Source organism: Zosterops lateralis, assembly GCF_965231275.1.
Source record: "Zosterops lateralis genome assembly, chromosome: W".
Classification (NCBI taxonomy): Eukaryota; Metazoa; Chordata; class Aves; order Passeriformes; family Zosteropidae; genus Zosterops; species Zosterops lateralis.
In genome coordinates, this window is record NC_139801.1 from 18,709,669 (window position 1) to 18,736,451 (window position 26,783).

Below are 26,783 nucleotides of genomic sequence, written 5' to 3' on the forward strand. Positions count from 1 at the left end.
TGTATCCTCTCTCCCTGGCTGGGGGACGCCTGCTCCTAATGGCAGAGACTCTTGTTGACTCTGGTGAGATATGGTAAATTTCTCCCTTACGTTCTTTTTTCAGTTTCTGATGGTCTTCTTCAATCAAGCTCCGGACTTGCTCAGCCAGTCTTGTTTCCACAGACGAGACATGGGTACGAACTGGGGCGGTGACAGTGTCCTCATAAATTCTTAATTTATTAGCCAAGACACCCACCTTGTCCTCACCTTCCCTCCATTGCAGTGTTGCCAGGTAACGTGAGTACATCTCTGGTCCAAGCCGTGCAAATCTCAACCACATCTGTGATGTGCACTGGACATCATCTGGGCTTTTAGGAAATCTCTCGTCTTCTGAAAAAATGATCTCCAGCACAGCCAATTCCCTCAGGCGTTGGATACCTTGTTCTATTGTGCTCCATTTGCCTTGGTGCACTTGGAGGTCTTCTTTACAAAGATAACTGTCTTTCACACTTGTTAGCAGTCACTGACAGAGGCTGAGAGGTTCTTGGGTTTTCCCGATCCCCTGGTCAATGACCACATCCCGGGACAGCGATCCCAGTTGCCTGGCCTCAATTCCATCCAGAATGGTGTCATTGGCTGCAGCGTCCCAGATGCGGAGCAGCCAGGTCAGGATGGACTCGTTGGTCTGGCGGGTGAATTCCCTTCGCAGGTCACGCAACTCACCCAGGGATAGAGAGCGAGTGATGATCTCTATCTCTGTCTCCTCTGCTGGCTGCGAAGGTCCTGCTGCATCCTCGTCAGTCACTACGCGGACTGATTTGCTTCTTGACTTCTTCTTCTGAGTGGTGGCAACTGCTACTGGTTTAGGTTGTTCCAGTTCAGTGACGGTTTGTGTGGAGATGCTGATGGCACCTTTGGTTCCTTTCTCCTCTGTGACAGTCTGCGTAGATGTGGACACTGTTGCCTCACTTTTGGCTTCTTTCTCCTCTGCGATGGTCTGTGTAGATGAGGACACTGTTGCCTTGCCTTTGGTTCCCTTTTCCTCTGTGACAGTCTGTGTAGATGCTGATGCTGTTGCTTTGCTTCTTTTTCCCTCTTCCTCTTCTTTAAGAACATGCTGCATCACACCATGTAGTGTTTTGATCCTAAGCATGGTGCAGAAAAAACAAAGGGCTGTGCAGAGAAGACAAAGCAGGACTAACAACAACATCATACTGTCCTTGGCATCCAGAGGGTACTCAATATTTTTAAAAACTGCTGTATTATGCCTGAAAAGCTGGAAAAAATCATTCTTTACTCCTCCCCACAGGGGCTGGGTAAGATTGTTGAGGCTCCAGATGTAGCATCCTAGACCAGAACAGGAATCCAAAACTGGGTATATGTTCTGAATGCTGTTCATTGCCTTGGAGTTTATCAAGCAATGGACATAAACGACCAATAAGGCAATTTTAGTACCATACCCTGGTCTACACAGGAGCATTAATACAGGCAGATAGAGCCCCATGTTCGGAAAAATATAGAGAGATAGGTATAAGACACATGTAAGCATGTTGAGCATCATAGCAAACAGGTGTCTTCGTCAATAAAAAAAACTGTAATTCTGACTTTTCTCAGTGCCTCGTGCCCCATGTTGGGCACCAAAAAAATGTCGTGGTTTGAAAAGCAAAACGAGTGAGAGACTCCAAGTCAGAAATACAATTTAATAAGAAGAAAGGTAAAAAGGTAAAAATAAAATGAAATAAATGCAATAACACAAAGGATCACTGACAGAGTCAGAATACAACCTGAGCAGGATGGTGGAAGCAGTCCAGATGAGGTGCTCTTCCTGAAGTAGTGATCCTGTAGAAAGGTCTGGTAGCTCTGGTCCTCTGGGAATCCAGTAGGTAAGAGCTGCTTGCACTGTCCCAAATACCAGCTTATATCCAGGTGAGAATGCTTGGCTCCTCCCCCTGGGCAGAGCATCTCACAATGGGATGATGAGTGTGAAGTGGGTCCTTGATGGCCCATTAAACAGAGATAACCCCTGGAGGGGTTACCTGTGAGTCATGGGCAAGGCGTTGATGGGCCATTAGCAGAAGACACCCCAAAGACAGAGGGCCTGAAAACACTAGAGCACTGCCCCACTTGGTTTCAACAGTTCATGAAGATGGTGATAGAATAAATACTTTGTGTACATCCTACACTACAACCCAGGACAGACAGTTTCTGAAAGGGGCACAGTTTAATTTGCATATGAATCATACATTTGAAACAACACACCTGATGAAACATAAACTCTACATCTCAAAGTCTACAACTGTGCAGTGAATTTCAGAATCTTCAGGAACTGGCAGAAAGGTAAAATCTGCAGTTTATCCAGTTTCAGGGAAAACAGCTACTACTTGACCACGTTGTGAAAAATGCAGCTACAAGGTCTGTGCTCAAGGAATTGCAGAGTAATTTGGAAATAAACACACCCACCCCTCATTTAACTACTCATTCTCCTAATAAATTGGTACTACATAATTTCTAAATTAATTTTCCAAATTTTCTACAAAACATCTTGAACTTTTCAATTATAGAAACTAAGCTGCAAGCAGAGTTTTTAAGACAGCCAAAGTCAGCAGTTAGACTAACATCTGATAAAATGTGTATAACAGAAACAGCACAATTTATAGAGGTGTGAAAAATGCCACTATGGAAAAAACTCTGGGTTGAATTTTCTTAGCTCAACTTTAAACCTGCCTACAGGCCTGGTATTGTTGTAAAAGAATTTATTCTGGAATAAGAGGGCAGCATAGTTTATGACAACAATCTACCTACAAACTCATTTAAGTCTTTTCTCTTGGAGTGACATGCATTATCAGCAAAGATTAATCTGATGAATCTTTAGGTGAGCTCCATTTTTAAAAATGCAATAACAGAGGGCTTTGTTGTCATCTGATGAAAATCAATTAGAGTAGGTAAAGCCACAAGGAAAACTAACATCACTCATCACCAGCCCCCCAGCAACTGAAATGATTTGTTTTCCAAGCTTGGGTGATCAGGAGCTGTAGTAATATCACAAGGAAATTAATTTAGTGTCTATATTCTAGACCCACTTCCCTTGTTCTGGAGGACCTATACACAAATTACTTTTAATCAAGGCTGATGTATTATTAATACCAAGGAGGATCTCGGAAGAATATTTTTTTTTTTTTTAATTGACTTAAGACATTTTTTACCTGTGTTTTGTGTATAAACAGAAGGTTCCTGATGTCAGTCTTACTGTCCCGAGGCTCTGTCCAGCACCAGGCAGCGCACGGTGTGACGGAGGCAGTAGATCCCCCCAAACACAGCACAGAGCCTGCAACACGGGGGAAACAAGGGTTATTCCAGCTCTGCTAATTGCAATCATTGTGAGTGGTCAGCAAGGCAAAGCACTGAGATGTTGGTAACACTGATTTACTGACAGGATGGGCCGCCCAAAATAAGCAAGATGTGGAGCTGTTTGGAGTCCAGAGGATGCCACTGAGTTATCACAGGGTTGGAGCCAGGCTGGGAGAGCTGGGGGTGTTCACCAGGAGAAGAGAAAGCTCCAGGCAGAGCTCAGAGCCCCTTCCAGGGCCTAAAGGGGATGCAGGAGAGCTGGAGAGGGACTTGGGACAAGGGATGGAGGGACAGGGCAAGGGGAACAGCCTTAAACTGAAGGAGGGTAGGTTTAGATTGCACAGACATCACTCCCTGTGAGGGTGGGGAGGCCCTGGCACAGGGTGCCCAGAGAAGCTGTGGCTGCCCCTGGATCCCTGGAAGTGTTCAAGGCCAGGTTGGATGGGGCTTGGAGCAACCTGGGATAGAGGAAGGTGTCCCTGCCCATGGCAGGGGTGGCACTGGATGAGCTTTAAGGTCTCTTCCAACCCAAACCAGTCTCTGATTCTGTGATTTTGAAATGAAAGCATTTTGATATCTCTTCGCAGATTACAAACTTGAAAACTTTCACTTTGCAAACCTGACTTCCAAAAATGGCATTATTTTGTCATTCTAATGTCAGATGAGCCAGTTCAAAGACAGTCAGTCCCACAATCCCTTCTGACCTGCAGGACTGGTGCAGCCCAGCCAGGGGCACAGTGTCACCAAGCCCATCTCTGCACTCCTGGGCCAGTAGCCCAAGGAGCTCTCAGCACCACCAAGTACCACAGGACACAATGGAATACCAGGTCCCTAAAAACATCCCTGCTCCTATGGAAAACCAGAGGTACATCCCAAAATTCCCAGCCTTGGCTGTTTGGAGATTGTTGAAGATGACACAAAGGTTAAACATCCACTGAAGAATTCTTAGAGGACCTAGAGCTATGGGTTTATTCTCTCCAATGCTGCAATCCACGGCTTCCTGCCTGATGCAGCAATCAGGATCTTTCAAACCAATTCAGAGGAGTTTATTTCATATCTTCCATATAAGAATAGCACTATTAAGTTAACTAGAGCTAGATTCCTTAGTTAAAAACAATAATTACAGTTTTCTTTCGACTCCAATTACAGCCAGAGGGTTTTGATATATACACTTTATTTTTCTAGTGTGCTTTGAAAGAACTTTGCTGCTTGGCTGCACAAAAATGTGAATTACTTCTTTCTAAGAGTAACCTGCTATCCAGGGGAGAAGGGCATGACCTGTTTTCATAGACCAGCAGAAAACTTCTCTTTTTAAATGAAAATGAAAAGGAATTTTGATTGTGTTGCTTAACAATCACAAACAGCCAAAACACCTATTAAAACAGCCTAGCATGAAAAATGACACAGTTAGGAAGAACTTGCCAAAATTATTTAAATACAGAAACTGAAATATTACACTAAATGTCACCTCAATAATTTATGACAAAGTAAAATCATTGTGCTGGCTTTACTTTCATGCAATGGGCTATTCAAGATGATTTCCCTGCACTTGAACTACAAGTCAACTCTTTGATACCATTAACCCTAAATGACAGACATTTAAACAGATATTACTCTAATTAACTGGTGACTGCCTCCACCAATAATTCAAGTTTTGCTGAAAGATAGCAACAACACTGTACTCGGCTTCAACTTTGCCCCAGTGACATCAAATCATATTACAGCTAAATTAACAGTTGTGAAAATTTTTGGCCTGGTAGCTCTCCATCATACGCAGCCTTTAAATGCCATTTCAGGCCCCACTGAGGCAGAAATCAGCAGTTGCAATTTTTAATACAGCTGTGAAACAATAGAACATATTAAAAGCTGCATCTTGACAGCATATTCTCAGTGATTTATAAGTTTGTATATAATTTGATTATTCTATTAATTTTACTGATTACTGATTCAGCTAATACAGTGAAGGTCACTTACAAAATAAATCTTCATTACATTTCACAGAAAGTAACTGCCTCCAACTAGTTGTTTTCTTTAATTAAACACTAATGTAACAAGAGAGAAAATAGGCTTTGGGGTTACTGCATCTGTTGATACAAGAGGAGTTTACTGCTTTGATGTAATGCTCCGTGATATTAATTTAACAAAAATAGAATGTCTCTCCATTTGACATCTTGATTTTCAACACTGAGATAGCACAAACACACTCAAATTACAGACTTAGCCTTAGCTCACTCTGAAAAAAATTTTAAAACTGTAGCAAATAATTGTTCATCAAAATCTAGTTTTTATTTCTGGCATGCAATTTGTCTTTTGCTTTCTAAAATGCATATCGTGATTAATTTAAAAATTGACTATTTTTTAACTGCATTTTTTCTGTAGTAAAAACTAGTTGCTTCTCTCCTTAAAGCTGAATACTGCATGTACAGCAGCACAAGCTTTGGAGAAAGCAAAGAAAAACATGGCAAGTGCTGGAATAATGAATTGTCCTCTTTCAATTTATTTTTACACACAGAGCAAGCTGTGACCTGGTTCTTATGTTAAATTCTGTTTCCTGAAAGGCCCCATGAACATCAGCCTTTCCTCCAATGTTGCTGTGTTCTAAAAACATTAACAAGTAGAGTCCAGACAAATCAAACAAATAAAATAGTTATAGCTACAAAAATTGATGGTTAATCTTCCCAACACAAGGGTTCCCATACCAAAGTCAAAACTCAGTGTGTGCATCCACCTGGATGACACCAAAATCCCCCCTCCAACAAAACAGCACCAAAAAACTAATGAAGAAAATAATCAATGTCATCCTGAACTGTCCTGGCATTTGGAGAGCTATGGAAAGGAAAATATGTGATATAAATGCTTAAGGAAGCAGATGAAGAGTCAAATATTTTGAGTTTTTCCTGCAGGCTGTGTTCATTATTCCTGTGAAATTTAAAAAGGTCCTGTGAGATTAGAGAATCAGCCTACGGTCTAAATCCAGTCAGCAACACGACAATTTAAACCAGTCACAAAGTTCCTGCAGTTACCCACTGTTACCCCTGCCCTTAGAGGGGCAACGCGTTGTGACGTGGGTGCAGACCTTCACAGAGGACGGCAGGCAGCAGCAGGGTCAAACATGGAAGGCTCTTTATTATCTGACTCCAATAGGCTTATATACATTTTGTACAGAGGGCCAAGATTGGCCTAAAGAGGTTACAACCTCCTGACTCCATTGGTCAATATGACCATCAGTCAAGTTCTCTCTCAGAGAACAAGAATGCAAAACATACAGATAAATTCTAAGAATACAATATTGTTTACATGAAGCAGCGTGAGAAGGTGCTGAAAAGACTCAAACACTTGAAACCGAGAAATGCAAGGACGACAACCCACCAGCACTCAGTTCACTCACAAAGAGTATTTTGAGCCTGTAGTCCACAGTAAGATGATTTCTTTCCCCAGATCTCCCCTCCCTTCTGGAAAACCAGACTGTGACTGGGAAATGCTGAAGGAAGAGGAGCTGGAATGGCAGAGCTGGGGTGGCAGGGGGAGAACAAGGACTTGGGCTCATTTCAGCTCCAGCAAACTTCTCATGGGGAGAGACACAGCTGGCAGCAATGGTGATAGCTCTAGGAAAAACCACCAAGGATGAGAGAAGGGTTAGGAAAAAAGAAAGTAGCCCAGTCATATGTCATGTTTTAGGAAGTTTCATGTTTCACAGCTTTTCTAGGGATTATAGAACCAAATTTAACTTTAAAACTAAGAAATTGCTCTTTTTTATTATATGGAATTTAGACTGTATATATATAAATATAGAAAATTATATGGAATTTAGCCTGTAGATATATATAAATATACATTCACACCCTGTGAAACATTCTAGTAGTGAATACAGTATCTGCCAGTAAAACAGACAAGATAAAAACTGGTATGCTTGGTTTTGTTTAGAGCACAAAGCTCTATCTACTTATCACTGACCCTAAATAGACCCTCTGTGCACTTCTCTCCATAATTATGAAATAGGGGTAATTTAAGTCTATTTCATCAGTCTGGTAAGGATTGGTATTTACTGTTCGTGGATTCTGAATGACCACACTGCACTGAAGTGCAACTATTTCAGGAGTTTTAACATTTGAGTTCCTATCATGTGATGTACAAGTTTTGGGGTTTGGGAAGGCAGTCACTGCTTCCTTTTACAGACCCAAGATTCCAATTTCATTTCCCAAATTCAAATATTAGAAGATAATGCAATAAAAATCTTAATTCATCATATATTTCTATGTTCCTATACTTCAGCCTTGCTTTGTGTCAGTGTAGATTTCTCAGGGTGTTTCTAAACCTGAGGAAATTCTGTTGACAGAAATAAGACCATGTTTAATCTGTCCTTTCATTTCAACTGTTAGTAATTTAAACAACTGCAGTACCAGCAGCTTATTGCTGATAAAAGTGCCATGTTACTGATGACTCTTGTCTGATGCTGTTTTACACTACAACAACACAGACTCTGAATTTCAGAAGGCTGAAAATGACTCCCTTGTTTTTGGGATGTGTCTCCCTTATATACTATTTTACACAGACTAATTTGATTGGTGAAACAAAGACAAACCTCTTCACTCACATTGGTCAGACCAGAGGGATATCAAGAAGTCCCTCCTAGGAAAAGGAATTAATAACATAGGTACAGTTTACAAAAACACTTCTGTTTACAGAAAATTCCCTGGGAAAAGAATTTCAGAAAACCAAAACATCTCAAGCACGAAACCAGGGCTACACTTGTCACAATATAAAAGTGCTGTTTCTTAAAATGAACCACATTATCAACCTAATATTTTCAAGGATATTGCAATTAACACTACTTCTTAGCGAATCAAGGTTAAGAATCATTCTCTGGGACTCTAAGCTCAAGAAACAGATGATTTATATGAAGGTTAGGTGAGAAACCATCAGGCAATGTGTTTAAGTGGCCTAAAAATTACGGTTAAAGCATTGTGGCAACTGTAAGAAATTGCCACAGAGCTGGAGAGGGAAAAAAAGAAAAAAGGAAAGAGCTAGTCAGAATGGGAAACAGACTAAACACCACCCAGAAAGAGGTTTTTGAAAGTTTAATTGGAGTTTTAATTGTTGCCAAAGTTAAATACTCAAAAAAGGAACTGAAAAAGTTTATTAGGTATTTGTTTTTGCATTTTCCGAATGTTAATTCGGACCAAGTGAACAGCATTTGGTTCTGGGAAAATGCTTCTAAAAAGTTGGAAAAATTAGGGAAGTCAGGAGACGTCCTAGCTGCAAAATTTGCATTCTGGCCGTGGCAAATAAAAAGTGCCTTAAAAGAGATCACAGGAATGCAAGATAACAAAGTTGCATTCTCTCAGAGCATTCCCTCAGTCCCTTCCCCCCATACCCCTCCCCCTGCCTCTCCCGAGTCCCCCCAGCCCCCCCGGTCCCATTCCCCGGCCTCCCTGAAATCCCCCAAACCCCCCAGGTCTCCCCTTTTCCCCTCCTCCAGAGAACCCAAGCCCCCTAAGTCCCCTAAAACCCCCAAAACCCCCCCAGGTATTTTAAAAAATGCTCCGGCACCCCACGGTTCCCCCTCGCCAAGCATTTTGAGAATTCCTGGGTCCCCCGCCCCCCGCAGCCACGGCCGGGCTGCTCGGGCTTCCCGGGGCAGTCTGGCTGGCCAGAACGCCCAAACCCCCCCCACGACCCCCCCCGATTTCCCCAGCCAACAAACCCAGAGTCCGTTTCTCATTCGCCAAGGAAGACCACCAGTCCCCAACTACCCCGGTTGGGTCCGGCAGCGAAAACGGCTGTGAGAAACCCCCGAAGGGAGACACGGAGACCCCCCCCTCCCCAGAGAACAAAGGAAAATGCCCCCATAATGGCGGCAGCCACGAGGTGCAGCCTCTTTGTGCCCTTCCCCCTTCGTCTTGTTCCCAGAATCCCTTTCAGCCCCCTCCTACTGGCCCTTCCCTCTACCCGCCCCCTTTTTCCTCACAAGGCTGGCCCCCGCCCCTTCCCCCGCCCCTTCCCACGCCCCTTCCCACGCCCCTTCCCACGCCCCCGCAGAGCCAGGGGTGGGGTTTACCCAACTCCTACTGTGAGGGCACCGCCCCGACTCCGCCCAGAACCTTCCCCCTGCCCGCCCCGGCCCCGAAGTGGGCGGTTCCTTCCTCCGGGGAAACTCCTTACCCTCTCCACCCCCTTTTTCCCCAGCCATATTTCCCGGATCCGAGCTTTCCCGAGCCATGTGGGCCCGGGGAAGCCCCGCACCCCCAACCTCCCCTGCCCACCCTGGGACCGGGAGGGGATCAGGGCACAACCCCAACAGCGTGGGGCTCGCCGCTGCCCCCGGGGGTGCCGGCCCCCCCTCCCCCGCCGGGGCTGCCGGCGCCCTTCCCGGAGCTGGGACCGCCCACTGCCTGGGCTGCTGCCTTTTCCCCCCCCGGAGCCGCAGCCGCCCGCTCCCCTCCCCCCACCGAATGCCGGCGCTGCTGCCGCTTTTGCCGGGTTACCGGGACAGTGGCTGAGCGGACCGGACCCCGTGGCCCTCCCTCCCCCTCCCCCCTCGTGGCACCCACCGGCGGCCGGGGCGCCCCTGCCCCAGCCCGCCCCCCCGCAGCCCCCGCGTGACGTGGACGGAGCTTCTCTCCCCCTCTCACTGCCGTGCGGCGTTGCCCCTACCCCGGTACCACCCCCCCACCAGACGCTGCCGATGCCGATGGGGACATGGACCCCGCAGCCCCCTCCCACAGGGGGAGCCCCACCGGCACCGCCCCCGCCCTACCCCCCACTCGGGAACACGGTGTCCCCGACTGCACCTCCTTTGGGGAATGCTTTTCCAAGCTTTCAACGGCCACAGCCGCCCGTGCCACAGGCAGGCTGGGAGCCACCCCCAGCTTACAACTGGGAACCTGAGGCAGCGGCTGGGGTCCGAGGGGGAGAGAAGCAGGAGCCCGGGGGTGCAAACACAGACGGGGTACCCACAGTTACTCCGGTGACATACCGAAGGAGCAGGGGGCAGGGAACTACGGTAGCCACCTGGAAAGCGTTGTCACAGACGCTTGTTAAAGATCTCATGAAGGCATTAAAGGAGTATGGGCGAGATAGCCCTTACTTCGAAGGCTTGTTGTTTACTTCCTTTGGTGGAATCACAGTTGTACCTTTTGATTTGAAGCAGATTTTCAAGTGCCTCTCAAGCAAAATGGAATTTGAGCTATGGGAGGTCACTTGGAGAAAACTGCTGAAAGCTGCATTGCCAGGTTTGCTGGAGGATCCAACCACAGCAACTGATAATGCAGGCAATCCTATTACCCTAAACCACCTGTTAGGTGAAGGTGATTGGAAAGCAGCCTCAGATCAGGCCACCAACATTCCCCAAAATGTCCTAGAGTTTGTAGCTAATCAAGCATGCAAAGCCTTTCTGAAAATGCGGCCAGATGGCCCCTCACAATATTACTTAGACATTTTTCAGGAACCACAAGAACCCTATGTCAAATTTGTGGAGCGACTTGCTTCAGCTGTGGAACAGCAATTTGATGGAGAGGAGGGACAGAAACAAGTGATTCAGCAGTTGGCTTTCTCTCATGCGAACGAGGAGTGCACTGCTGCAATAAATCTGATACCCAGAGAACCAGGCTCGACACCTCCTCTCAAGGAGATGCTACAAGCCGTCAGTGCCGTCGTCCCACGCTGCAGAAAACCAGCCCTTAGAGAGGGGAAAACGCGCCATAAAATCACCGCTGCGGCTGTGGAAACACCTAAAACGCCAGAACCACACAAAAAGAACGCTCCTGCACGAGCTAACAGCCAGTGTTTTCTGTGTGGAAAAAGCGGTCACTGGATCAATCAGTGTCCAATGAAGGGACAATTTGACAATTTCTTAAAACAGGAAAGGGAACATGAGGGGAGGGAGAACAAAAAGAACACCAGGGTGTCAAAAAACTGATTCGAGAGCGCGGAACTGCCCAGCGTGACGACCCCAATCGGGCAGCCCAAATAACCCAAAAAGAAAAAAGGTCACCTAAATCAGATTTGTCTCTCTCTTCACAGGACCTGACAAAACAAGGGAAACCGAGGCACATAGTATTGCCTGAGCCATCAGGATCCTTGACAACAAAGGACAGGTATGAGCCCTTTAGGCTCCAGTTGGCTGAGCCTCTTCACCTGCGGGACAGTCAGTGGCAAACAGCCATGGTCTCAAAGGAACCCGGCATGTGGCACATGGTGGAGACAAAATTTGTGGTCATTGGGGACTGTAAGTTCACCCCCTCAGACATACAGGTCGCCCCTGGGACAATCACAACTGACCCAGAGCGATTTGTTGTGTGGCTCCGCAGTGAAAACCCACCCACCTTCCTACCAAAAGGGCAAATTATTGCCCAGGCCATCCCTGCAGTGCAAGGGCTTGTAGTAAAAACTAGTCCAGAGGAAAGTGCCACAGAGAGTGGCAAAGGAGAAAGCGACAAAGACACCACTGTCGCTGTGGTAAAAAAGATAGGCTCAAACAGGCCAAAAGATTTCTGTAAGCTTTCTATGGGTGGGGAATCCAAACTCCTTAAAGGAGCTTGGGACACAGCCGCTGATGTGACGGTCGTCCCAGAAAGGATGTGGCCATCACATTGGGAACTACAGGACATTGCCAAACATGTAAATGGTATTGGAGGCTTGCAATTAGCCAAGCAGTCAAAAAAGGCAGTGACAATTGAAGGGCCAAACGGGCAAATGGCCACGCTACGCCCATTTGTTTTGGATTTTGATGAACCTCTGTGGGGAAGAGATTTGATGTCCCAATGGGGGGTCACAATTAATATTCCTGACCCTCCAAAGGTTTTTCGGGCAGTGGTCACTGAAGAGCGCCCTATACAGAAACTGAATTGGCTGTCAGATGAACCAGTCTGGATAGAGCAGTGGCCACTTTCTAAACAAAAGTTAAAGGCGCTCAATGAGCTTGTGGAAGAACAGCTGAAAAAGGGCCACATTGAAGAGACCACTTCACCGTGGAACTCTCCAGTGTTTGTCATTCAGAAAGCAGATAAGACCAGGTGGAGGCTCCTCCATGACCTCCGCAAAATTAATGAGGTGATTGAGGACATGGGATCCCTGCAACCAGGGATGCCCGCCCCAAGCATGCTCCCCGAAAACTGGAGTTTGACTGTAATTGACATAAAGGACTGTTTCTTTCACATTCCCCTCCATCCTGATGATGCCCCAAGGTTTGCATTCTCGGTGCCCACCTTGAACCGAGAGGCTCCACGAAAGAGGTATCAGTGGAAAGTTCTTCCGCAGGGTTTAAAAAATTCTCCGGTGATCTGTCAAAGGTATGTTGCTTCCCTGCTCGCACCTGTGCGTGCAGCGGTGCCCCAAGTGATAATCCAGCATTACATCAACGATGTGTTGATTTCTGCACCAACAGACGACCTGTTGGCACATGCCCTTGACCTCACCGTGGCTGCACTGGTTGATGCAGGTTTTGAACTACAGGAATCCAAAATTCAAAAGATGCCACCCTGGAAATATCTAGGGCTGGAAATTGGGAAGAGGACTATTGTTCCTCAAAAATTGGAAATCAAAACCCAAATTCAGACCCTTGCAGATGTCCATCAGCTGTGTGGAGCTCTGAATTGGGTGAGACCTTGGCTGGGTCTTTCTACCGAAGACCTGGCCCCCCTTTTCAATTTGTTAAAAGGGGGAGCTGAACTGAGTTCACCCAGGGCCCTCACCCCAGAGGCAAAAATTGCACTGGATAACATTCAACACGCATTGTCCACCAGACAGGCCAACAGATGTAAACCTGACCTGCCTTTTCGTTTCATCATCTTAGGAAAGCTGCCACATCTCCATGGGATGATTTTCCAGTGGAACAACAAAACCCTCAAAAAATCAAGGGAGGTCCAAGGCAAAGAAGATCCTCTCTCTATTATAGAGTGGGTCTTTCTGAGCCACCACAGGACCAAAAGAATGACAAAGCCACAAGAATTGATGGCTGACCTGATCCGGAAAGCCAGAGTGCGCCTTAGGGAACTGGCTGGTTGTGACTTTGAGTGCATTCACATGCCAATCAAATTGAAATCTGGTCAAATTACAAAAGCTATGTTAGAGCATCTGCTTCAAGAGAACGAAGCACTGCAGTTTGCCCTAGATAACTACCCTGGTCAAATTTCTATTCATCGGCCTGCCCACAAAATTTTCAATTCGGATGCCCAATTTCGATTGGAATTAAAAAGTGTCCAAAGCAAGGAGCCTCTTAAGGCTCTAACCGTCTTCACTGACGCGTCCGGAAAGTCCCACAAATCAGTTATGACTTGGCGGGACCCTCTCACCCAGAGGTGGGAATCAGAGGTGGTTGAGGTGGAAGGATCACCTCAGGTTGCCGAGCTGGCCGCAGTCGTTAGAGCATTTGAGACGTTCCCTGGACCTTTCAATTTGGTAACAGATTCAAGTTATGTTGCAGGGATAGTTTCTAGAGCAGAACATTCTGTGCTGCAGGAGGTTTCCAACGTCACTCTGTTTAAGTTGCTTTCCAAGCTGGTCAAACTGATTTCCCACAGGAAGCAACCCTTTTATGTGATGCACACCAGGTCGCATACAGAGCTCCCAGGTTTCATAGCAGAGGGAAACAGGAGAGCCGATGCTCTCGCTGCCCCTGTGGAGGTAGCCCCTCTGCCAAACCGTTTTGAGCAAGCCAGAATCAGTCATCAGCTTCACCATCAAAACGCACCAGGTTTGGTCAGGCAGTTTAACTTAACCCGTGACCAGGCCAAAGCGATTGTGACTGGCTGTCCGCAATGTCACAGGTATGCCATCCCATCCATGCCCACAGGCATGAATCCCCGTGGTTTGTCCAGCTGTGAAGTGTGGCAGACAGACGTCACGCACTTTGCCCCCTTTGGGAGGCAGAAATACGTGCACGTCTCTGTGGACACGTTCTCAGGAGCTGTTTTTGCTTCTGCCCACACAGGGGAGAAGGCTGGGGATGCTATCAAGCATCTCATCCAGGCTTTCTCTGTCCTGGGCATCCCCAAGTCCCTGAAAACAGACAATGGTCCAGCATACAGGTCCAAAGAATTCTGCAGTTTTCTGCAACAATGGGGAGTGGAACACAAAACTGGGATCCCCCACTCTCTGACAGGCCAGGCGATTGTAGAAAGGACTCATCAGAACCTCAAAAGAGTCCTCAGCCAGCAGCAACCGATTCTCAAGATTGAGCCACCATCTGTAAGACTAGCCCGTGCCTTGTTCACGTTGAATTTTCTTAACTGTTCCTTTGAAACCATGAACCCGCCGGTGACAAGGCATTTCCGTGGGAGCTCACAGTTGGAGCCCCGGGAAAGGCCAAAGGTCCTTGTCAAGGATCCAGAAACTTTGAGAATACAGGGTCCCCATGATTTAGTAACCTGGGGACGTGGGTACGCCTGCGTCTCCACTCCCACCGGTTTGCGGTGGATCCCCTCCAGAAATGTGAGACCCTATGTTCCCAAGGGTTCAGAAATGAAAGTACCACAGGTCACTGTGGCCTCCTGGAGAAGGAGGAAAAAGGAGGAAGAGGGAGCGGGCCCAGAGGCAAGTCCTCCTAGCCCAATTACTCTTCCCTCCTGGGTTTTCTGTCATGAAGGGGAAGCAGAAGAGCTGTTTCCCCCAGAGGAGTGTTTTCGATGGTTGTATAACTAAAACCTTTTTTTGCTGAGTTTTATCATCTAAGGCTGAGAACATCAAAAATCAATCCAGCAGCTGCGAGGAATGGTCGAGTCCATCAAGCAAGAAACAGGGGACTGGTTTGACAACCTCTTCAAAGGTGTTGGACTCTCTAACATCGCCAGCTCGTGGATCAAAACCGGACTGTTGTTTCTGTTCATCATCTTAATTGTAGCCATTGCTTCTGGTTTAGTCAAAAGCCTGATCATGAATGCAATTTTCCCCACTACTGCCCCCTCAGTGCATTCAGTGACACCTGCCATCGAATTCCCACCAGACTCTGACTCCAGCAGCGAGTGTGATTCAGATATCTACACTCCAGACCAGTGACACAAATAAAAGAAAAAGGGGGAGGTGTGGGGGTGCTGAAATGTTATCATAAGTTTCTTAGTTGTAGGTTTGATGTGATTTGGACTTTAACCCTAGCCTGGTAAAGTTCCTGTCTTGGATTGTGCTTATCAGAGGTTGATAAGAGTTGCCAAGACAACTCTAATCCTCTGCCCTGGGTTTCGATCATCCTATTGTATTTTCCCCCATCCCATTGTATTTCTCCCCCACATGTCCAGCATACCCCAGACCCCAAAACCTTCAGGAGAGGTGTCTGACAGGGATTGGTGGGTCTCACAAGACCACATCCCAAATTCACCTGATTTGTTAATGTTGTGTATTGCATTTTGACCTTACCCACCTGGCTTTGTGTGATTGGTCTTGTAACTTGTATCCACCCCTGAGATTTTGGGGGAACAAAAACCCCCTGTAACCGAGGCTGGGGGTCACTCCCCAGAGGCACAGGCCTGGAACCAGGGGCTGCCCCTGAGTTACCCGAATAAAACCTTTCTCCCTGAGCCTCCGGAGTGTCCCCTCTTTCGAACCACGGCCGAGACAGCTAAGGCAAAGGTGCTGCGGAGCCAAAGACCCACGCAAAGGTACTGTTGGGCGTATCACAGCTAGCAGGGTGGCCCAGCTGACGCTGAGCTGACCTGAGAGACAGATACGCGAAGCAACAGCTTCAACTATTGAAACACCCTCTTTGTTGTAGAACTTACACATTTTAGCAAAAAAACCCTACAATGCAGCAACCAGTGATCTTAAATAGAAAGTTAAGGCCATCTGAAGAATTCCGGTCATCACAGAATGATTTTCTGATAAGAATATTTATAATACTTCTAGACACTTCTACTACTAACTCTTGAAATATATTGCTGTTACAGATCAGAAAACTGCGTGTGCTGGTTATTAAATAAAAAAATTAAGCTGAAGGGATTTTGAGAATGCAAGAAAAATTACATGGATAAGGATCTACAGGGGGAAAAAAAAGCAAGCAAAATTTTAATTTTAATTATTGAATTTATTTTTTCCCCCAGATATTTGAAGCCAAGGAAGGTTGAGCTGCCAAAATTGTACTACTTCAATGGCTCTGATAATATTCTGATTTATTAATCTGCTGGTCACATACAGATACCTGGCCTTACATGAAGTCCTATAAAAACACAAAGACATCCATAAAATCCAGAAACACAAGTTCTGTTAGATTACTGTATCCAGAGTAGTTACTTAACCCCAATTCTTGTTCACAAATTGTCTGTCCAATCACCTAATTACATAGGTCTGCACTTTAAATCACAATATAAATACAGCTTAAGGAGCAGATGAAAGGCTACTGACAAAAGATGGTAGCAGACAACATTTCTATTCAATGGAGCACAATTATTCCAGAATGTTTCTATCAACATATAACTACATCCATCCTGTACATAGCCAAGCAGGCTCAAGCTGCTAAGGCCATTCTTCCGGCAGTAATTTAAGCATTGTTCTGGAGAAGAGAAGCAGAATCTATCACAGAGACAAACAGGAATACCCAACAACGTGCTGTAAACTCCAATTTCATAGTAGCACACATGTAAAAAGCAGAACTTGTCCAGCACCAAAGCAAGCAGGTAAGACACTGCACTGCTATTTAAAGGACTGATGTACAAATATATCACCCAGACAAACTGGCCTCACCAGGCAAAGCTGCTTTTTTTAAACAGAGCTAATGTTTACTTCAGACCTACAGGCTACCACATTAAACCCACATTGAGCAGATGGAAAGGCTGCTTGCCAGCAAAAGCAAAGATGAAAAAGAACCCCTCAGCCTTTTAAAAAGCAGTTGAACTGTTGGAAACAACTGAAATCAAAACCATCCACCCTCTGCACACGGATCCTTGATGGTCCCCAAAAGCACCAGTTCTGTGCCAGAACCAGGGACATCTCAGGAGCCAGGGCAAGGACTGCACTGTCACTGCCACAGTTCAAGGGGCTGAAATGGATCTTGGTTTATCCTGGAATCAACTGGGCTTTTTTGTTTTACTTGCTTTCTAAGGCTCAAGGAGTGGAGAACATATGGCTGCTGCTTGAGATGTCAGAATGTAGCAGTGGCTCAGTGAAACAGGGCTGCACAGGTTCTCCTCTGCTGTTAAGTTCATATGAGCTGAAACCTTGTAGTCTAGAGAGAGCTACAAAATGATGCCAAGAGCACAATACATGATTTCACATCATTGCCCTGTTTGCATAAAAGTCTGTGATGTAGAAAGGTTTTGTTTTAAATCTAACTGTAAACTGGACACATGGCACCATTCTCCTCTTTCAGAACAATCCAGTTCATTATTAAATATCTACCCATGAATGGTGGATGCATTCTCAGCATTAATTAGTAACACAGATTGACAACATGGATGTTCCTGCAGCTTCAGGGAAGACTCACATACAAATTTTTTCAAACTATCCAAATGCACAGTCACCCTTTTGGACAAATATCACTGAGTCTCCTCTGTCAGATTTAAAAAGGGGCAGCTACATATGGGTTAAATTATGGCTTTCTCATTTCCTAGCACTTACTAATTTACAGGCAGCCATCACAGCTAGCTGCTACTACAAGCTGCATTTGTAATACAGTGAAAAATGTTGCAAAGTATTATCCTAGTGAATGATACCTCTTACATTACCAAGAATTTCCTTTTTGGAATATATGTCTGGGTAAGTGAGGCTTACCCGCAGAAGCACTGTGGGATCTCTCCTTGCCCATACAGAGGGAACAAAAACGGGGTGTTGCCATAGTGGCCAAGGCACTACAGGAATTTTCTTGTTGCCTGAAGACCTTGCAGAGTGCTGCTCTCAGTCTCTGACACCATTGCAATGGAGTGAAGGATGAAGTGCTGCAAGCTGGGGGTCAACTTCTGTGTCTGCAGGAACTGAGAAAATGTGCTGTTCTCATGGTCTGAGGGAAAAGCACACGAGGCTCTGAGCACATGTAATACCTGCACTGTCTCCCGTGCTTCAGCTCCCACAAGTGCTTTTGGATTTCAGTAAACTAAAGCAAGTGAGTTTTTCAACAAACACCTCACTGAAAATGGATCATCCAAGTCAATGAAAGTTAGAAAAACTACTCCTAGAAAGTGAGTCTTCTCAGAAGACAGAATTATCACTCCATTAAAATATTTCAAAATATCACAAACCCACTTTATGGGTCTCCAGTGGCATCACCAATTCATTCTGTTAGACTTGATCTAACTCCATTTCCCAATCCTGAGAAAAAAGTGAGAGACTGTGGACGAAAATCCATTGAAGTGCCTTGGGATGCTGTTTCCTGTAAATTACCCAAAATATTACCCCAAATGACACCCACTCCAGAACAGGACTGCTGCATCCACACTGCCAGTGCTAGACTGGATATTTATGCTCAGAGAAGCCCCTCACATAGTGCCACAATCCAAAAGATGAGAAGGTGCAATATTTATTTCAATTTGATGACTTGCTGGCAACAAACAAATGTGGATGAGACAGAGACCAGAAAGGGGTGCTGCTCTCTTCCATTTAAAATAATATTATTGCTGACACATTTTGAAATTCAAAGAAACACAAATCTTCTGGGAGATGTTTAAAGCATGCTGGCATTGACACATCTCTGAAAAACTTTAGTTATCTCCATAACTGAAACATGTTTTGCCAGGAAAAGATTGTATTTAAGCAATAGCATACTTCCATATTATTTGGAAATCTGCTCTTATTTCAGTCCTGGATAAATTCCTAACTAATTCAGAAACATTTCCATCAATGCAGAGACCAGTATTATCAAGATATATTTTCTGTTCAAAATTCAACCACTGCTTTATTACAAATGTATCTTACTGCTCTTTGCACAGCCATGCAGAAAGTCATAAAATGACAGGGTTTTTTTTGTTTTATCATTCTAAAAAAATTCTCAGGTTTTCCTCACTTCAAACTTCGTATATAATTCCATATTTTACAGAAAAAAAAAAGCTTTAAAATTTTTTTCACACTCATGAACTCTTCCTATTAAAAGTCTGCCTTCCCATGAAGACAGTGATCTCATCAAAAGCAATTTTAAATTTCAAAGTTTTTACATTAGCCTAATCTGACTCAAAATATTCTCAATTACTTCTCAGGCTACTTTAAAATGTAGGAACAAAATCTGTTTAGCTGTCTCTGGAAGTAAAATAAATCTAATGTAATTTAGGTACATGAATCAATGGATTCATTTAAAATTGATGTGGCATCTCCTTTTTTTACTTAATATATTTTCTAAATACCACAAATATCCTCACTCTGAGCACCTCCATTTCTTCCAGAAGTAGCAAACTGAAATCACCTGTAATCAATAAACCACTTCAGGATTTTCTGGAGTTCATTACACTCTCCTTTTCTTAATCTTACCAGATCTTGATACTGACAATTTTTCTCTTGCATATGTTTAATAATTTTCTCTGATGTTTGTACTCCTCTTTCCTCACTATTTCTTTTTAACAGATTTTTTTCTCTTTGCCTTAGTTTACTTTTAGATTCCAAGAACTGAGGACATCGTTCATTGTACCCAGAGGTGCACAAACCCAAAGCACCTTCCTCCTGTTAAACTGATTTCCCTCTTTGACCCAATACTCGTTATTCTTCAAACATTATAGCTCAAATCTATTCTGATTTCCTCTAATCTAAATAAGCCAACGGTTGATAAAAGCACTTTGAACTTGCCTCTACAACTAAAGAGCATTAAATTACATTTACTTTCCTAGTTAAAAAATTCCATTTTCTCAATTTCTGATTTTGTGGTAACGCATTGTAAAGATTTACATAGTATCCAAAAAAAAAAAATCCCAGAAAATTTAAATATATCACATTATTTTAAAAAATACCTGGGGGAGGCGAGGAAACGCTTAAAAATGTCAAAAAGCATTTTGCAACCTTGCTGTAATATATAATTTTGCTGTTAAAGAAAAATGTACATAATAAATGATGTGGGAACTAGAAGAGCAAGTGCGTAAGTAGAAGAATTTAACACTAAAGTGAAAAGGTCACAAAAAGGTCAAAGCATACGTTCAAAATGAATCTGTAAAAATAAACCACGTGAAAACACAGAAGAGCTCTCAGAATTGTGCCTCCCTGGAGGAACTCCTAGGAAGGGAGTGTGCCTTGTTCAGTGAGACACTACCTTGGTATTCCTCGGAATGCTGTTCATAGTCCAAACAAAATGTCAGAAATTTCATGAGCATTCTCTTCTCCACCATGGTGAGCTGTCTGCTGTTGAAGACATCTGCTCTAGAACAAGGCACCTGCAAAATACATTTTAATAATTTCAGATACTTTCCACACTCTGAATGTAAAAGCATCAAGCAGCAACAGTCTGATTAAATAACAAATACTTCAAATTACTGTTTTCAATTATAGTTATTTTCCCACATATTTCTTTCTCCTATTTTCTATTGTAACTAGTTACCAATATTCCACAATAAGAATATTCAAAAATCTTTTTCAGCCTCTTCCCCTTTTTATTTCCCTTCAATTTCACTTGTATCTCTGACTGCAGAGGTAATCACTAGAGTTTGTATTAACTGTGCCAATATCTCCTGTTGCCATTATCACACTGACTTCTCTTGTATGTCACATAAAGACAAATCAAGTCTAAGCTAGAATGTTAAAATCTAAAATCTGTGAATCTTCGCCCTGATCTTTTTCAGCCTTCTGATGTTTGCATTTTTGTAGTGGAGTTTCTCACAGACTTTTAGGTAAACAAAAGTGATGTTTTGGAAACCGTACATTCCTCTCTGGAGGAGGGACAATTGATGGACTTCTAGTTTGACCAGTGGGGTCGGAGAGGTGGCAACCTCACTCTCCAATCTCTGGTCATTGTCCAGAATCTATATAAACCCAGGTAAAAAATAAACCACCTCTCTTTTTGCTCTGACAACCTGGCTGCGTGAGTGTCGTTCTTTTTGTGTCCTCTAGCGACAAACTGCCAATCAATCATGGCCTAAATATTTAGCCTGAGGTAAAGATTTATGACAATATACTGGACTGCACAACCTTATTTTAGTTTGGTTTGATTTTATGTTAATATTTATATGTAACACATACAAACATCTTTTCTTCCAGAAATTAAATTAGAATCATAATTAAGGAAAAAACACCAGCTTCTTGTCACAAAATTCTCAAAAAAACAATTTCAAGCTTCTTGACTTTAGGAAGATGAGATGAAACACATGCAGCACATTATTTTCTGATACCTGTTCTACTTTCCCTTCTCAGAAGGTGAGAACTCGCGTGGCGTTTTTGAACTCAGCGTATCTGCTCACGTTGGACTTAATGAGGAGGTCAATTAACAGGCCCTGGTAGTAAAGCAACTGCACAGGGAGGAGAAAGGAAGTGGTGGGTGAAAAGGATCAGTCAAGTACCCAACAAAATCCTCACTAGCTGCTCCCTAAATCACATGAACCAAGTGTCTTGGGTTATGTAACCAAAAAATGTTTATTCTATTCCATCTGTTGAAAGTGGTTGGGGAGGTGTTTTTTCTTTATCTGTTGTAACTCCAGGAGGGAGGGGGCGGCTGCCTTTCTGATAACAAGCCAGCTGTTAAAACTGAGTGGGGCAGTGTTCCTTATCTCTTTCCACCCTCCATGGGGATATCTTCTGGTAATGGGTCATTAAGGCTCACCAATGACATGACAGATTACATCATCCCATTGTGAGATGCTCCACCCAGCGGGGGGAGCCAAACTGTTCCTCCCTAGATAAAAACTGAGACGTAGGAACAACAGATATTCTGATTTTCCACTGGATTCCCAAAGGAAGACCGGACCCATCTTGCCATTACTGGACCCTTTTCTACAGGACCATCTTTACTCCAACAGAACCACATCTGCCACTCCATGAGGGCTTACTTTGGACTGTCTCCAACACCCTGACCAACAGGGTGTCAGGTTGTATTTCTGACTCTGTCAGGGTTTCTAGGATTTTTGTTTGTTTTGTTTGCTTGTTTTTTGTACTACTACATTTGTATTCTTAATATTTTTAGTAAAGAACTGTTATTCCTATTCCCAAATCTTTGCCTGAAAAGCCTTTAATTGCAAAATTATAATAATTTCAAAGGGGGGGATTTACATTCTCCACTCCAAGGGAAACTCCAGTTTTCCCTGGCAGATACCTGTCTTCCCATACCAAGACACCAAGAGTCACCTTTTCCACAGGTAAATTCCAGAACTCTCAAGCTAAGGTTTAGTCATATATAATTTGATCATCTTTCTATAAGGTACAAATATATGATGAAATACAGAAAGGCCAGAAATGTAACTATGAACTGAAAATGTCTGTCTGTATTGAAAAGTCTCATGGTCCTGAGGAACAGACTTTGCAAGATCACACAGGAATTTTCTGGATAAAGGTTTCCTGGGACACCAACGAGGACACTACAAGGAAGCCAATGTTCCTGAGCCGGGGAAACGGCAGCACAAACTCCCGGGTTTGCCCTGCTGACCACTCTTGTGTCTGAATTTCTGGGATTTGCTCCAATTAACACCATGTCTCACAGTGGGACAGCCAGAGTATAAAAAGGATACAAAATAGCATTATCTGCTTAACCACCACTCACTCCCTGGTGTTCAAGATGTCATTGCAAGGATGCTTGGAAGTGGGATCCATATTTGGAACATGAACTTTGCAATAATGCATTTTGTAGTGTCTTCATAAAGAATTGAATGAATTATAGAAGAGAGTTTCTTTTTCAATTTCCAGAGGTTTGAAAAATCTTTTTAGGCACAATATAAAAAGTGAAGCACTCAACTTTGAAAAAACTTGTACTGCAAACCACATTTTTTATCTTTCTAGAAAGATAAAACATCTGCATGCAGATTGCTTTCTTGTTTAAAATAAAATTTTTTGATGGTACTATTTAAAAGGAGAGATTTTGCCAGTACTACCTAAGTGCTATATTTAATGAAATTTACTTTTATGGCGGTATTTCTGAGCTGTGTTTTTGATCTCTTTGGTTATAAAACACTTAAGGACACATTAAATAGCTCACGTTTGTTTTAGGGGCAACAATTCTTCTCAAGAGTGGCTATTTTGCCTCAAAGGTGCTGGCTCAACATGAAGGGTTTTAAAACAAATGTCAGCATTTTAAGCAAAGTAAATGTACTTACACAGAAGGAGTCATTCAGTTCCTACCTTAGAAACTAAATCAATATTAAACCTTCTGCCTTCTCTAACAATTTGGGAATAGGTGATTTTCTTTGGTTCTTGGGCAGCATTTTCAGAGGGTGCAGCTTCTGTCTTTGCCGGTTCCAGAGTGGACTCGCCTGAAGCCATGCTGGGAGCAGTTCCACTGCCAGGGGCTGTTCCTGTCCCATCCCCTGGAGCTGCCCTGGCTGGCTCAGTGCACAGGGTTGGCTCTGGGGTCTGTGGCTCCTCTCTGGGGCTCTCCACTGCTGGATTCTCTTTCTCCAACCCTGGAGAAACCCCCTCTGCTGCCGGACTCTTCTCTGATCCCAGAGAAATTCCCTTTGCTGCTGGACTCTCCTCCGACCCTGGAAAAACCCCCTGGGCAGCAGGGGCTCCAAACACAGACAGCTTTGGCAGTGCACCAGCTTCTTCAACACCTTCAGCTGAATCCTGACTGATTAAAAACACAGAGGAGAAAAAGAGGGGGGAAAAGTATTTTTGAAGAGTCTTAAAAACTTGTTTGAAGTTTTGAGTTGGTGCCAGAACAGAAACCTCAAGCATTTCTAGGAAAAGCATTAGAATTTCTTTATCCTGGCCCATTCAGGTGTTCCACCCACTAACAAACTCTGGCTCTTTGGCTGCAAAGCTATAATTCAAGAGGACTATTTTTACAGAGGAGAAAAAAACGCCAACAAAAATTTGAGTTTTTACTTTACGTATACTCAAAAGGTAGAAGGATCTCAAAATGAAAATCAAGGTCCTCATGGTGAAACAATACACAGCTACATAAACAACAGAAACGGAGCATTTTGAAATAAAAACAGTAACTTAATTAGGTGTTCCCTGTGGATTAAAACCCATGAGATTGAAATGCAAGTATGTGTTAAGGTCATTAAGCTGAGATACTGTCCTGAAGAAAACAGACAAGCTTTACACAACCAAGCTCCTCTGCAGCTGTGATCCCAGCGGGACCATTGAGAACCAGATCACTTAGACCCAAAGCTTAAGTAAAACTTTCAAATTCCTTTTTCAACTCTGCCCTTGCATTCTAATTAGTTGTTCATGCAGCAATGCTGTTACACAAGTGCTGCAAATCCATGCACAGGGGATGAAGGCAGTCAGTCACAGGAGGGACATTCCCACATATTTACTCTGCACAGTTAATTTCTTTTCCACAACATTTCTTTAAAATTCCCCTTATAAAGCAGCCCTTCACTTTTAATCTCATCTACTTGTTTTATGTTAAACTTCAGTGACACCTCCCTTAGAAAGCAGGACTTTTGAACTTGGTTTAGTTTACACTAACAGCTGAGATGAATCAAATCAGTGTCATTGTAAGTGAAAGGAGTTCAGCAATAATTCCAAACTATCTTTATACCACAAGCCTTTAATGCACTGAATAATCAACTTAATCTTGGCGGAAAACTAATGAACAATGATTTTAAAGGTGACCTGCAAACACAGAGTATTAACAGGATGGTTAAAATTCACAGAACAGCAAGGAATTACTCAGCATTGATACCAAAATGCCCCCTCACACACCTACAGCCTTACAGATGGAAGCAGGGGTAGGATGTCTGTTCAAAAAGGAACAAAAACCTGGTGTCTTTTAAAAATTGCTCCTCATTTCTGAACTCATGGAGCTCACATGGACTCATGAAAAGTTTGGAAGCGATCTCCCAGCTTGGGCACAGTCACCAGGAAGCACTTAATTCATGACTGGGGTAATATATTGCCCTGGGAAATACAGGAACTGCTACAAGGAAGCACTAATGAGAGAAGGCTGTTTCTGTACATTAATTATGTCTTTTTGCTTCAGATTGCCAGCAATAAGTAACTATAAAATATCAAAGAAAGATAAGTACTTTGTCAAATGTTTTTTTAAAAGTAATCTCTGCTACAAATAAAAATGAAAGTAAAATAAATTTTGGGGTTCTATTTGGATTTTGGGGGTTTTTTTTAGGATTTCAGAACATGGTGTTTGTGAAAACTGCAAAAGCTCTTGCCAGTAATTCAGTAACTAAGAATGAAGCTTTCATTTAACTCATCCTAAACCTTTATAACACAAAATTTCAGAATAAGGTTTTCTTCCTACCTTTTCCCAATCTCAATGAACAGTTAATCTCATTTTAAACATACTTGATTATTACTTTTTTAAATCAAAATAAACTTGGATTCATAATACACTGTATTTTTCTATATCACTCTGAAAAGCAGTGTAACAGAAATATTTACATATTTTAAATCTCTATTAACTTCCCATTAAAGAATAGGTAAATCTCCATGATTTGCAGCTCCACACTTTTTATAATGAGAGCCTAAAACTGTATATAATCTAAATTCATGGCATCCTTCCTATAGGACCAAATATCCCCGAAAAATGTAAGAACTGTCTATAAAAATGACTCAAATTGAACTTCTGTACAGACATTTCTTCTCCTAATTCAGAAAAAAATAATACATCTGCAGACAAATTGTTTAAATTTAGAATATTATCTTCCACCATTCATCAATTAATGGCACTAACAAAGGAATATCTTAAAATGAATGTGTCTTATTAATGCCTTGTAACAGCAACCCCTTCAGATACGTCAAATGAAAAATTGCCAACCAGCTGGTTAATTTATTCAGCACAGGTGTTCACTATTTATTTTTCAGCCATTTGCTTTTTTTCAATCCTGCTTGTTGTAGACACAGTATTCTTTCCCTTTGATGGATGCACTTTGTTCTAAGGCCATTCATTTCAGATTTGCACTGTGTATATTATACTGCTACCCAGCTGTTTATTCTTTCAAAATAAATGTTTAATGGTTACTTCATAGGAGTTACAAAAGTTAAGCAAAAACAACAGAATCTAGGCAGAATATGTAAATTGTCAGAAACATAGTAATTGACTCTCTCAGAAAGTTTGAAGTTCTTTTGGAGAACTTTTTCTTTGCCAGGTTTATTAATCTTATCCTTGTTCCTTGGGGGGTTGGGGTTTTTCTGGTGATGACCAAGACAGCACTGTACTGAGCTAAGTTGAATGCTTAAAAGCATAATTTTACCCAAGTATAATCTCACTTCTAAGTGTGAAATCTCAGTGCTAGGGGGCTCATTTGGGAGCCAGCTATCAGTCAAAAATTATACACAAAGTTAAAAGACTATGAAACCTTTCCATCTGATTTAATCCTGCTTCTGAACAATATTTATTATGACAACAGGATGACAATTACAATATCCAAGTGCTATTGCTTTAAAATAAGCATTACATTTTATCTGCAATCCAGTCAAGCACCGTTATTGTGCAGCACTGAACCTTGGAAGAG

General features: G+C 43.2%; 1 protein-coding gene across 1 annotated transcript in view; it reads right to left on the reverse strand.

Annotated features, from left to right (window-relative positions):
- Nucleotides 1-26,783, reverse strand: part of LOC310922089 (rab proteins geranylgeranyltransferase component A 1-like) — a 102,610-nt gene that overhangs the window by 34,923 nt on the left and 40,904 nt on the right. The window contains 7 exon segments of the mRNA XM_083882409.1: nucleotides 3,227-3,304; nucleotides 18,022-18,098; nucleotides 18,102-18,247; nucleotides 20,474-20,594; nucleotides 21,546-21,563; nucleotides 21,567-21,662; nucleotides 23,482-23,929. Of these exon segments, the coding sequence (XP_083738535.1) occupies nucleotides 3,227-3,304; nucleotides 18,022-18,098; nucleotides 18,102-18,247; nucleotides 20,474-20,594; nucleotides 21,546-21,563; nucleotides 21,567-21,662; nucleotides 23,482-23,929 (984 nt within the window).